Genomic DNA, 14,561 nt, shown 5'->3' with positions numbered 1-14,561 from the left:
GCACCCTGTGGTGCCTCAGGACCCTTGCAGGGGTGCCCCAGATTGGTGGACCAAGACCAAAACAGATTATTTTTTGTCATTGTAATAGGCAAAACTAGTGCTGTTAGCTGCACATCCTAAACTGCTGTATGTGGAAGAACAGAAGCAAATCCTGTCCCTCCCTACATCATTAGACCGAAGGATGACATATAAACATAATTTTCTAAATTTAATATCCTAAGGGTGCCGTGAAAAAAATTCTGATACTCCAGGGTGCCGTGATTCCAAAAAGTTTGGGATCCACTGATAAAGACTGTGAAGATACTGATAGTGTTGTATCTGGATGCCTCAGTCAACTGTACTTATGCTTTTTTTAATTGGCCTGAACCTCCTGTATTCTGGAAGGATTATCACACACAAATAAAATGAAAAGAGAATCATGACGGATTTTCAGATTAAAGGCCTGCATTAGTAACTACTTGTTGATCCAGGGACTGGCTGAAGGCCAGACACCATCCTGGCTAAATGCACTGTGGAAGCTGGAGCATGTCTCCTCTTTGTTCACAACAAACGAGAAGTGCACTGTCTGTGACTGACCGCTCCATTGCATTGTGGCAACATTAGTAATATCCTTGTCCGCAGTAATAGCATAGTGGCTTATACAGAGGAGATAAAGGGCAGGTACAGTTTTAGGGTGGACATCACGACGCTGGTGTCATTGTAATAGTGGGCATCACAAGGCTTATGTATCATGTTGGTCTTTCAACTGCAGAAAATGTCCATAACAGTCTATGTTCATATACTGTGAAGTCATGTAGTTAAATACATCTGATCAAGCTTACAGCGAACACACAGGCCCATTAGGTCATTCAAATGAAACTGCTGTGATAACGTACTGATTTTAAGTATAGGATTGATTTAAGGGCCACAATAATGAAAGCTGACTATTCTTAAGCCCGCTATATATCTAGGGATAATTCCCAGATGCCAATCCTATGCAGTCAAAAAAGTGATCCCGTTCGCCGGTCATCAGATGCTGATGATCAGTGATTTCTCCAGGGACTCTGCAAAAGCAACTTTTTAAAAAATTCCTGACTCAACAATTTTGGTAATTTTTGTATCGGAAACAATAATTCAAGATTATCCAACATGCTGGATTTTGCTGGTCACCCAACCCAAACCTCGGTAGGCGGTGTTACTCTAATACAGTGGTTCTCAAACTCTGTCCTCAGGATCCCAAACCGTTCACGTTTTCCAGGTCACCATTACACTCATTACTGACTATCACATTTTAAAAGATCCACAGGTGGAGCTAATTATTTCACTTGATTCTGTGATCAGACCTGCAAAACATGCACTGTGTGGGGTCCTGAGGACCGACTTTGAGAACCTGTGCTCTAATAGATGCCTAATGTATGGGCCTCATTAGCAGTTGTAGTTCAATATTGTTGGCATTATGTGTAACCTAGCATTGATCTGCGAGTCAGGGGTATTTAACCATGTAGGATTTTGCTGAATCTCCCAAAATAAAACCCCATAAAAGCAAAATGCAGGTAAGAGTCCATAGATCATCTGAACTAGGAATTGCTGGTTAGATGTATGACCAAAGTGAGGTGAAGAAAGATGTGGGAGATAAATAGTTGGAGAGATGCCGGGAACAGGTAGCGATCCGGAAAATGATTGGGATAGAATTACTATATGTATACTATATGTATATGTGTGTGTGTGTGTGTGTGTGTGTATGTATATGTGTGTATATATATATATATATATATATATATATATATATATATATATATATATATATATATATATATATATATATATTTCCTTAGGCATTATTCTTAAATAATACCAATACAGACAAATGCTCCTTTGTGCAGGAAGGGTTCTCCTAGATTCCTTGCCATTAATTAATAATATCTTATTCCAGATGACGAGGAGATGGATGCAGATGGTGTAATTGATCCTGGGATTGAGTACATACCTTCACCAAATGCCCAGCTCTCTACCCCTATTTGTCGGAAAAGCTTCAAGCCTTCTGTGCATGTAAAACAGGAGATAGAGAGTGAGGAGGAGAGGTTGGAGCGGCTGGAGGCGGACATGCATGAGGGCCCATCAGTTGAAAGAGTGCGTGACAAGAGGAGGTCTCAGCCCATCGGGAGGGATAAAACCAAAAACTCTTCTTACCGCGCTTTAAGCCTGTATGAAGAAAAGTTGCTTTTAAAGCGCCTTGAAGCTTGCCCCAATGCTGTAGCCGTGATGCCGGATGCCAGGAGACTCAGACAGAAGCTGCTTGTCCATAAAGCAAAGCGAGAAAGGGGATTGCCCATTTTTGACTTGGATCAGGCAGTGAATGCAGCCCTAATGCTGGTTGGTGGGGTGTATGGAGTTAGGGATGGGTCTGTTTCTAGGCCATTAGACTCTGGCCCAGAGTATACTGCTACAAGCAAGGACCTAAGAATCCTGGACAGATATCAGGTGAGTGACTTCTATGTAAGCCAATAACTGTGCTGCTTTTATACATGACCTGCGCAGTGATAGAAAAGCAAGATTCGATGCTAATACAATTAACCGTTAAGGTGTTGCAAAGGGTTACCATAAAACATATTTATTACCAGTTATTTATATAGCGTAAACATATTCCGCAGCTCTATACAGAGAATATTTGAGCATTCACATCAGTACTTGCCCCAGTGGAGCTTACAATCTATATTCCCTACAACATATACATAATAAGCATTTATTCTAGGGTTAATTTTTGTTGGAAGCCAATTAACCTACCAGTATATTTTTGGATTGTGGGAGGAAACCGGAGTACCTGGAGGAAACCCACGCAAGCACGGGGAGAATATATAAAACTATGTAAGATATAGGGAAAAACATTGCATAATGGCAAAGTATAGTATATTAGTCCCTTGGAAATTTCATTTTTGGAAATGATTTTGATTGATTTAAACAAATTATAATGTGTTTACAGTCTGCTTAAAATAAAAACCACACAAGTTGCTTTTCATTTTGTTAAAGGTAAAATATGTTGGCATCAGCTCAACTTTACATCGTGATTTCTACACCTTTTTGAAGGCATTCTGTTTTTCTAATCCATTGTCTTGCCCAATAGAGTAGCATACCAGTCACAAAAGGAGTCCGTTACTCTAATATGCGCTTCTTGCATCGCCTGGGGGCAGCGGAAGACAAGGAAGTGGATCTTAGCATAGTGAGTCCCTACACCGCTCGCATCCTAAAGCCGTACATAAGGTAAGTTCTTATATTTGTACTCTTGTTGTGTTTCTAACCTTTTTATGGCTGTTTTATTCTACAAACGTTAGCAGAAAAATGCATTTTTTGGATATGTGTACTTTTTTGTGTGTGGCTTTCCATCTATATTAACTGTAACCCACCGTTCTCAGATGTGACCGATTGCTGTTGCCTTTCATAGTTCAATCATGAGAATTGCGATAAAGACAGAAATGAAAAAAAAATATTAAAAGTGGTAATACCTGTATAATTTATTTATTAACAGTTTTTTATATAGCGCACACATATTCCGCAGCGCTTTGCAGATATTATTTTAACATTCACATCAGTCCCTGCCCCAGTGGAGCTTACAATCTATATTCCCTACCACATGTACACGCACACACAGATAGTCTAGGGTTAATTTTGTTAGGAGCCAAATAACCTACCAGTATATTTTTGGATTGTGGGAGGAAACCGGAGTACCCGGAGGAAACCCACGCAAGTACAGGGAGAATATACAAACTCTGCACAGTTATGGCCATGGTGGGAATCAAACCCATGACCTCAGCGCTGTGAGGCAGTAATGCTAACATTACACCATCCGTACTGCCCCGATCTGTGCTTTATTGTGGGATCCCCTTAGTATTTTTTTTTTTTTAAATTCTGACAAAATCAGGATCCATTTTTAAATCATAATTAGATAAAAAATGGGAAAAAGTCCATAATCTCTCCCACTCATCGGCACTTTACCCTCTGCCTTCAAGCATGTCCTTGCCTCCCATATTCTCAACCCTTGGAGTGCCAACAGCTCTTTTGAGAACTATATTACAACCATTGCCTCTAATAGAACTTTATGGATAAATATACGGATTCAGTATTGAATCCCAGCGGTCGGGATCCCGGCGTTCAGAATCCCGACAGCCGAAATGCTGACAAGGGGGGGACGTGGATCGCCCCCCTTGCGGGCTCGCTGCACTCGCCACGCAGAGGGCCCGGTGCCTCGCTACGCTCGGCACACTAATTTATTCTCCCTCCAGGGGTGTCGTGGACACCCCAGGAGGGAGAAAGTGTCTGCATTTCGGCGGTCGGAATTCCGGCGTCGGGATTCTGAATGCCGGGATCCCGACCGCCGGGATTGTAACTGCATCCCAAATATACAGCCTCATATATTGATTTCTAAAAGCCGCAATCTAAAGTCATTATCTTTATATGTTATATGTTGTATGTCATGTCTGTCTGCTCATTGTGCACAATTGATACATATTTAATATGAATTATTTTATGTATTGTTTTAATAAATGCAATTTTTTGGGACATAACCAGTATGGACATTTAATTTACTGAGCAGGACTGCGCTTCTTAAAGTGACAGACACCTCGTTGGTTCCTGTCAGAATCCTCTAGCGCTTTTGAGAGATGTGCAAATTATCTGCTAAAAAAAGACAGCTTTGCTCACATTTGTTATATAAATTCAAATAAAAAATGTTGTGTAAAGATTATATTTCCTGTATAAGGTAAACATTACAGGTCATTATGATGAATAAAAAATGTTTGCTTGCCAATTATCACACCAATTTTGACAAATTCACTTTGCACTCAAAGAGTTAAAAACCTACCCTTAATCTTAACACACGCTCTCTCCAACTACCAGCCAGGGCCGGTGTTAGGCTCTCGGCACCCTAGGAAAAACATCAACTACAGCCGACCCCCCAAACCCCACACTATGACCAAATACTCACTTTCGAGCACCTTTATGCCCCTTTCAGACCGCACTTTTTAACCGTTATTTAGGCGTTTTGTTTTTTTTACCATTTTAAAACGGTAATTTGTGCAGTCTGAAAGGTGCAGAGTAAATTTACCGGTTCTATTGAACTGGTATTTCTAAACGGTATTAAAGCAGGGTCCTACCCGTTTCAGACCCGTTTTTTTTTTTCATCCACTGTTTTCTATGGGTTAAAACGGGTTCAGTGTTGTGAAGGAACTAAAATACCGTTTAAAGACATTCTGTGTGAAAGGGGTTTTAGCTGGCAGACCTGTTTTTAGAAACATTTTAAAATACCTGGTCAAAGCCAGTTTTGCGGTCTGAAAGCGGCATAAGTCAAAGCTTAGAGGTGTCATTTTTTAATTGAGACATTATAGACAAAGAAAACAAACAAATCAAAAAGAAGCAACAGCAAGGATAGTAAATTCACAAATTGTGGCGGTGTCATTTTAAAAGTTTCACAGCCAGCACCTGCATTAAGTACAACAAGGCTGTCTTCCTCATAGACCTTCTTAATTTTTTGATCTGCCCACTTTGTGCCCCCTCCCTCCCTAGATTCTGAAGCCTTAGCAGCTGCTTATAGCTTTCTTTGCTTTCAAACTCTTCTGGTGATTGTCTACAACCACCTCACTACCTTTCTATCCTCCAACTCGCTGGCTCTGGCTTCTGACCTTTCCACTCCACTGGAACTGCCCTCACGAAAGTCTTTAATGACTTTCATGCTGCCAAATCTAAAGGTCTCCATACATAGAGCCGACTTGTCCTAAGGACAAGTTGGACAAAATTCTCCTCCGAGCCGCCCAGCAGCTCCCCGGGAGGCTCACATACGATTAGGACTTTGATGGGCCATTTTTTACATGTGATAAATCGCATGCGATTTATCACATGTAAAAAAATAACAGGGAGCTGCAGGGCGGTGAGGAGCAGTGGGGGCAGGCGGCTGGGGAGGAAGCATCGGGGCGCAGCAGTGCGTTACCAGATCAGTGCTGGGGCGGGCGGCATTGACAGTCATTCTCCACTGTCTACTATAGCGCTGTAGCGGGCGGGCAGCCGCGGCAATTACAACTTTTAAATAACATGTCAAATGACTGCCCGGCTAATGATTGGCTGAGATAGAGCACTCTCAGCCAATCAGCGATGCGGAGGGAGGCCACTGATTGGCTGAGAGTGCTCTATCTCAGCCAATCAAATGCCGGAGAGTCATTTGACACATTATTTTAAAGATGTAATAGCCGCCGCTGCCCGCCCTCTACAGCGCTATATTAGACAGTGGAGACTGACTGTCACCACCGCCCGCCCCAGCACTGATCTGGTAACGCACTGCTGCGCCCTGCTGCTTCCTCCCCAGCCACCCGCCCCCACTGCTCCTCACCGCTACGGCGCTGGACAGTGGAGAGAGACTGACTGTCCAGCACCGACTGATCTTATTAAACATTGTATGTCCCGCCGGTCCAACCCCTGGGGCCGGGTCCGATACGCACGGGACCGCGCATCGGACCCGACCCCATGTCATGAAGAACCGATTTGGTCCGATTTATCGGGCCGATTGATCGCAATCGGCCGAAATCGGTCCAAATCGGCTCGATGTATGCCCACCTTAAGGGCCACTACTATCTGCCCATTCTTCTTGACTTCTCTGCTGCTTCTGACACTAGACCATTCTCTCCTTCTCCAAATCCTTTACTCCCTTGGTCTGCGTGATACTGCTCTCTCCTGGCTACCTCTCTGACACACTAGGTGTCCCCCCTAATTGCACCTCTTCCTGTGTGCCCTGGCTGCAGGAAATATGGGTGAAATATGGGTGTGCGTGCGCGCACACACACTTAAGGTATATGCCTCAAAGGTGTCCTAGTGTGACCAACTACTCTATCAACAACAGCCATTATTGCAGGTTAGACCAGTTGGAGCTACAATCCTTACAGCGCTGCACGCTCAAATTTTAAATAAGAAAGTAAAATAGAGCTTGGGATTGCCTCAAAACAATCCACTGACAAAACCCATGCACCAGCTTCCTGCTGGTACCAAAAAAAAAAAAAAAAGATGTCCAGAGCGTGGAGGCGGGGTTATAGGGGACACGAGCAGAGCATCCTGGGATACATAAAAGCTTTACTGATTGGTACCCAGTCCTCTGGATCCGCCTACAACCGCAAGGGGTTAACCCTGTGGAGCCCATGAATCCCGGAGAAGAAATGTGATTATTTCCATGATTACACTGCTTTTTATCTTTTGCATACAAGTTTTATATTTACTAATACATCACATTCCTTATCATTTAATTTCTACTTTACTTTTTAAATGACTAAGGGTGCATACACACTGTACAATTTTTTTGACCAATTTGGTTGAAAGACATTTCCATTGAACCCAGTGTCCTGGACTAAAGATGTTGACAAAGATATTGACGACAGACGAAAGAAGAAAGATCTAGCTACAGTTTATAGGTTCTTTTTGAAAGATATTCAAATTGAGCTGCATGCACAGTTGACGAACAATCTTGATGAACAACTGGCGGGTATGTGCATCATCATTCATCGTTTGTTTGTTGACAATATCTTTTGTCAACATCTTTTGTCCAGGACACTGGGTTCAATGGAAATGTCTTTCAACCAAATTGGTCAAAAAAATTGTACAGTGTGTATGCACCTTAAAGCTGCGTGTTGTTAATCAGGTCTGCATCAGATAGCAAAAGGTGACCTCTTTAAGATTTACATTCATCATACATGACATATATTCTGTTTGCTATTCACAGTCAAACTCATATAAAAGCTGATATTTGCACAGGCACAAAAACTGCAGATTGCATAAGGCTTTTTTTATGTTCGTTTCACGGTCTTGTGCCTTAAGATTAAATGGCTTTCGTCTTTCTGTTCTATTTTTAGCGCTTATCAATTTACAGTATGTTTGGCATCTTTCTTGATAAGCGGTTAAAGGTGTGTTTATGGCATAATGGTGTTGCCTGGTTGTATCAGTTTATGAAAAACGCATTGCGTGTCGATTTACTAGCTCATGTATTTACGCAATTTACAGGATGTGCGCAAGAAAAACCTGAATGTGTTTGTAGGTTTGTACATCGGTGCTTTCCAGTGTGTGTTAGCTTTATATTTGTATACAGGAAAGAACCTCAGCTGGGCAGTTGTCCCATAATAACACTGCTTAGATCATCGCTGTGCTCAGAATCCTCTGACACTGCGCACTGATCGCAAGACCAGCCATTGAAACTGACACCTGGAATATAACGTCACTTGGTGCTTGTAAAATGGGTGATTTTAAGGGGTCAAAACTGAAGAGGCCTACAGTATGTATGTATGTATGTATGTATGTATATGTGTATATATATATATATATATATATATATATATATATATATATATATATATATATATATATATATATATATATATATATATACATACATACATACATACATACATACATATATATATATATATATATATATATATATATATATATATATATATATATATATATATATATATATATATATATATATATATATATATATATATATATATATATATATATATATATATATACCATAGTGGTCTCTGCAATTTAACTGGTCTTTTTCCAATTGGTGACCAGTTAAATCGCAGAGACCACTATTGTATGTTTTTATTCAATTTCCATTCAATCTGTCTACATCTTATTAATTTGTATTTCATGTCACTCAATAGGTTTTTAACAATAAAAATTGTCTTATTTACTCCCATAAAGAGAGTATTGGAACATTTTTTTTATTGCGACTGCGCCAGAACAAGTGCATATTCTGCTTTTTCCATATTCCAGTATAGTAAGTCAGAATTAACTGTGTAGTAGTAGTACTAGGAGTAGATGCCGGCACATCCCAGAGTCACTCATAGGGCTTCCAGAATGTCAGTTGTGTTTGTAGTCCACTTGTCCACCCTGCCATGACATGAATGGCTGATCTCTGAATGTGTGTGGGTAACTGGCAGCCATACTTGATTGTCGCCATAAGGCGTTTGAAAAGAGATGATGATGTGAATTAGCATAGTTTCAATCTTAAAATAGGTACATTACTTGCTCATTATGGGAAAAAATAAATGACTACTGTTAGTTGTAGAGAATGCGTTTGTGCATTAGATCAACCAAAACAATTCGATATCACCAAAATAATAATAATAATCTCCCCTTAATCTCATGTGAAGTTCCAGAATCCTCTCATTATACTATAGATGCTTGTGAAGTTTGGCAGGCAGCAGGGGATATGATATAAGGGGCTTTGCCAGGTCAGAGCAGGAACAGGCAAAGGGGATGGCAGCCTGAGGGGTAGATGTATGGAGCAATGAATAGGGAGGAGAAGTGATAAAGTGCCTGGTACTGACCAATCAGCTACTGACTGTTAAATTACAGGCTGGGTTTAAAAAGGGCTGATTGGCCGGTGATAAAGTACCAGGCACTTAATCACTTCTCCTCCCCTATCACGGCTTCATAGATCTACCCCTGAGTTTGCTAATAGTCTTCGCAGTGAGATAACATAAACCTGAGCATAATGTTGACCAGCACATGAGAATCTATACTGTAGACAAACACACGTTTCAGATTTCCGTATATAATTATCTATTGCTGATTAATATGGTGCCATTTGTTTTTATTGACTTGCATAAATTAGAATAGACTATGTACATATTTAAATATATTTCCCTTATTCTGCCAGACGTGACTATGAGACCAGACCTTGCAGACTGCAGCTGTTGGCTCAGATCCGAGCGTACGCCCACAGAAATGATACCGGCTGGGAACCAGAACCAGAGTCTCCCATTGACTATTGCTATGTCCGCCCTGGACACATCCCTACAATTAATTCAATATGCCAGGAATTCTTCTGGCCAGGTAAGAAAGGATTGCTATACACATGCCGATTATGGGCAGCACACAAACAAAATGTTGCAGTAAGTCAATGTTTTTACAGATGATTTGGTGCTGCGGATCACAGAAACAAGAGGGAACTATTCACACAGAATCCATCCCTCAGCATCATCATATTCACACAGGATGCGTCCCTCAGCATCATCATATTCACACAGGATGCGTCCCGCAGCATCATCAGATTTACACAGAATGCATCCCGCAGCATCATCAGATTTACACAGGATGCGTCCCGCAGCATCATCAGATTTACACAGGATGCGTCCCGCAGCATCATCAAATTTACACAGGATGCGTCCCGCAGCATCATCAGATTTACTCAGGATGCGTCCCACAGCATCATCAGATTTACACAGGATGTATCCCACAGCATCATCAGATTTACACAGGATGCGTCCCGCAGCATCATCAGATTTACACAGGATGCGTCCCGCAGCATCATCAGATTTACACAGGATGCGTCCCGCAGCATCATCAGATTTACACAGGATGCGTCCCACAGCATCATCAGATTTACACAGGATGCGTCCCACAGCATCATCAGATTTAGACAAAGTAGCTGCATTCAGCACTGATTCAGGCCCAGAGTTGCCTTGTTCCTCTCTACTATACATTGAGAGTACCTGCTTTCCCCATCAGCACATGCCCAGCGGAATGTCGACGTACCTTTTGACCTTGTTGACCTAATGCATGGCTACCTTTCCCATGTGTCGACCAATTGCCTATCGACCAATAGTGGTCGACCTTTTGACTGTCAACCTAATTACTGTTGACCCTATGACCCATACCCCTTTAGGAAATAGGGGTCAAAGTACAGTGTATGCTTAGAATCTGTTCTGCGGTGTAGTAGTCTAACACGGTTTGCCCACATTTGCAGGCATTGACATTTCCGAATGTTTGCAGTATCCGGATTTCAGTGTTGTTGTCCTGTACAAAAAGGTTATTATTGCATTCGGCTTCATGGTGCCCGACGTGAAGTATAATGAAGCTTACATTTCATTCCTGTTTGTCCATCCGGAATGGAGGCGAGCCGGCATCGCTACATTTATGATCTATCATCTAATTCAGGTAACAGAAGTCTATTTCTTAGTATATAAATCCAGTGATGTGCATACTTATACTCAGAGATCTGCAGCATATTCATTCTGGCCCTGCAGTCTAGTTAATCAATAAGCTGATCAGTGGTTCCTAAATGTGGTCCTCAAAAATTCCCAAGTTCAGGTTTTAGAAATATCAGTGATTGTGCTCAGATGGCATAATCAAACTGAGGTACTAATTAAGTCACCTGTAGCTTAACCACTTGAGTGGTATGCTTGGAAGTTTTCCGGGCTCAGCTACCACTAAGGGCAGTATTCAATGTGAATACTGGCGACGTGCAGCGAATCCTGTTTAGGATTCGCTGCACATTCGCCACTGCTCGCTGCGTTCCGGAGCCTCGCCGGCTCCGGTATTCAACGAGTCAGGGGCTCGCTGCCCCTGACCGGCGAATTTTAGCTCCTGCGGCGGACGCCGCAGGGAGCCTGAGGACGGTGGCAGGCAGGGAGATGGAAGTCTCCCTGCCTGCCCCAGAACGTTTGTGGGGGGGAGGTGGGCTCCCCGGGTGCCAGGCAGCACAGGCTGCCCCCCGGGGGTGCCAGCAGGGGACTGGGTATATTCACTACACCCGATCATGCATATGTAATGATCGGGTGAAGTGAATATATGAATATGTAATGAGCGGCTCGGCTCCGGCCCCCTGCTGGCTGGTCTGTGTAAAAAAAAAAAAAATATATATATATATATATATATATATATATATATTCATGTGCTTACAGCACATGAATAAAAATAGCATGCCCCTGCTCAGAATAAAATTCCTGATTTTTTTACAGCAATTGTAAAAAACAAAACACTTTATTTTAAAAGTTCACCTTCCACTTCACCATAAAAAGATAGCGATTGCTACTTGGTGAATCATGGCGAAAGAAACCTTGAAATGTATTCGCCATCTGGTCATTGAATAGGGTGATTCACCGTTTTAGTCCGAAATTCGCCTTACAGCACAAAATCGCCATAAAAGCCTGGCGAATCAGGCTCATTGAATACCGCCCTAAGATGAATGTGTGCGGCTGTGGTGCCTGCAGCTGTGCATCACTGGCGCATCACCTGTCCGGCACCCTCCCCAGTGGCCGCTCTCCCCTCCCATCGCTCCACCTCACCTCTCGTACTCCCTTGCCCCCACCGCTATTAGTTCTAGTAAGCAGGCGGCAGGCTTGGGGATGTTCGGCACAGCTCGGGGGACTCGGGATTTCAGGCACCCGAGATCTCCCGAGCCGCCCAGAACATCCACGAGCCTGCCACCTGTTATGAACGGCTGCTGGGGAAGCAGCAGGTCTCGGGAGCACCGGCGTACAATTGCCGGAGAAGAGATGAGGGGGAGCGAACGGGGGTAGCCCACAGCTCTGTGGTGCGTTTTGCTGGGGCAGGACAAACCTGCCCTGGTAGGTTTCTCCTGCCCCGGCAAAACCCACCACTTAAGGGGTTAAGCATGGGTATCCTTCAAACCTGAACTTTTAGATTGCCTTGAGGTAGACATTCTTCAAAGGAAGAGAAGTACTAGAACTCTATGTTAAAGTTAATCTATCTGCCTTTCTGTGTGGGTGGGACTTGTACATTTTAAGAATATTAAACATTTCAATTGCTTAAATGAGCAAGAATAATCATCTCTTCAGTGGGATGTTTTATTTTGATATATCTTTATAGAATGGTGATGTACCCTCTGCATGTTCCAACACTGTTGGTTTTTTGTTCATTTAAAGTTATTACCATTTCTACACCTCCCTTTTGCCTCAAGTCATTCTCTTCTTCTAAATAAAAGTACTTTCCTCCCTTGTATTCCTCCTGGCAGACCTGTATGGGGAAAGATGTTACACTACACGTTTCTGCAAACAGTCCTGCAATGTTGCTTTACCAGAAGTTTGGATTCAAGACTGAAGAATATATCCTAGATTTTTACGACAAGTACTACCCGTTTGACAGCAAGGAGTGTAAACATGCCTTTTTCCTGCGTCTACGGAGGTGATGGCATGGGATGTTGTATTCGCCAGCGATGGTTCTCCCCTCTTATTGGAGAATATTCTGACAAAACTTTTCACATTGGACACTGCAAAGAAACAACTGTAAAAAAAAAGCTCCTTTTTCATTCACCCCTTTGCACCTCCTGAAATAATAATGTAAATATAAGTAGTTTGGTAAAGTTTTTGCTAGTGACGGTGGTCTTGGTTTATAGATTGAGAATAGGTCATGCAGATATGGATTAATATGGTGAAATGTAGAGTGCAGTAATTGTGAGTCAAAATGAAGGTACATCCTACTGTCCATTCTAGTAATGGAATCGTTTTTGTGGCTTTCGGTTAGTCCGATATCAGTCATACTGTAAAACCGCTTTAAACTTCACAGGACCCATTGTAGCCATCTTTCAGATGTTAGGACACGTGAACATGTTACACATGAAAGGGAATGGTCAAGGACAAACTGTACTCACTCAGGACATTAGAACATCAGCAGCAGCACAGAGTATATAAGCGTAGCCAGCTCCAGTCTATATAAAAGCTTCATCAGTATGCAGCCCATCTTGAATATTTAGTAACATTGAGGTGTCGTCTCTGCATAAAATAAAATGCATGAATACGACCTATTAGAGGTACAGATGTGTTCTCCTACATCTAGCCGCAATACGCCATGCAGCGCAAAATGCCAGGATGTGTGAGCCGCCAGCTCTTGTGCAACTCAAACAGCGGACATCTTTTTTTGGGGATCCGAAAATATCTTTGTTACTATGTGATGTGACTAGGACACATAAGGGGACTGTGCTGATAACTTTAATATGACCCTTGTGCATTTTATGAGACAGTCTGTGTATGGAGCAGGACAGTACTTTTATTGTAAACAAGTATCACTTTGTGTACAATTTAGGAGAGTCAATCACACATTCATAATCCGCATAGCCACTGAGACACGTTTTCGGAAGAACAGACGCCCAGCGCCATCAGATTCTCACGTGACCTTGAGAGTCAAGAGGGGCTGTTTGGGGTGACTATATGAGGACATATCTTATATCCCTGGAATATATAGCAGATGAATAAGGACATATCGGTTTATCCGTTTTGACTTTTCCAAAACCAGAGTTGAACCGCATTGTGGTAAGAGATGGGAGGTACAGCGTACTTGTGCATTTCAGCAAAAATAGATTAAGCAATATGAAGTAATCCAGTGATGGGGGGAATTGTTGTATAGAAATGTGACAAAAGGTAAAGCACTGTGCTTATTTTTTTTAATCCATTTAATGTTATCTCAGTGTTCATGAAATACCCTCTTATGAACAGTGTAATAAACAATCATTTTTCCAGAATCCATATTTATTTTGTCACCAAGTGCTCTGAAAGCTCAGCAATATAATGTGTGCAGGTTGTTTCATGGCCGGTCAGTGTTGGGGCACTGAGAACACAGCAGTATAATGTGTGCAGGTTGTCTCCTGGACGGTCAGTGTTGGGGCACTGAGAACACAGCAATATAATGTGTGCAGGTTGTTTCATGGCCGGTCAGTGTTGGGGCACTGAGAACACAGCAGTATAATGTGTGCAGGTTGTTTCATGGCCGGTCAGTGTTGGGGCACTGAGAACACAGCAAAATAA

At 42.3% G+C, this 14,561-nt stretch overlaps 1 protein-coding gene across 1 annotated transcript in view; it reads left to right on the top strand.

The window, feature by feature from the left end:
• The window catches only part of KAT14 (lysine acetyltransferase 14), a 31,133-nt gene extending 16,855 nt beyond the window's left edge, over positions 1 to 14,278 (top strand). Inside the window, exons 6-10 of the mRNA XM_083175950.1 lie at positions 1,913 to 2,460; positions 3,101 to 3,237; positions 9,677 to 9,852; positions 10,766 to 10,956; positions 12,776 to 14,278. Coding sequence (XP_083032076.1) covers positions 1,913 to 2,460; positions 3,101 to 3,237; positions 9,677 to 9,852; positions 10,766 to 10,956; positions 12,776 to 12,949 — 1,226 coding nt within the window. The 3' untranslated portion in view covers positions 12,950 to 14,278. The remainder of the gene's footprint in view (positions 1 to 1,912; positions 2,461 to 3,100; positions 3,238 to 9,676; positions 9,853 to 10,765; positions 10,957 to 12,775) is intronic.
• Positions 14,279 to 14,561: the final 283 nt, after the last annotated feature.

The sequence above is a fragment of the Crinia signifera genome, chromosome 3 (assembly GCF_055691185.1).
Source record: "Crinia signifera chromosome 3, ASM5569118v1, whole genome shotgun sequence".
NCBI classification, from domain to species: domain Eukaryota; kingdom Metazoa; phylum Chordata; class Amphibia; order Anura; family Myobatrachidae; genus Crinia; species Crinia signifera.
This window is presented reverse-complemented; position numbering and strand designations above follow the sequence as displayed.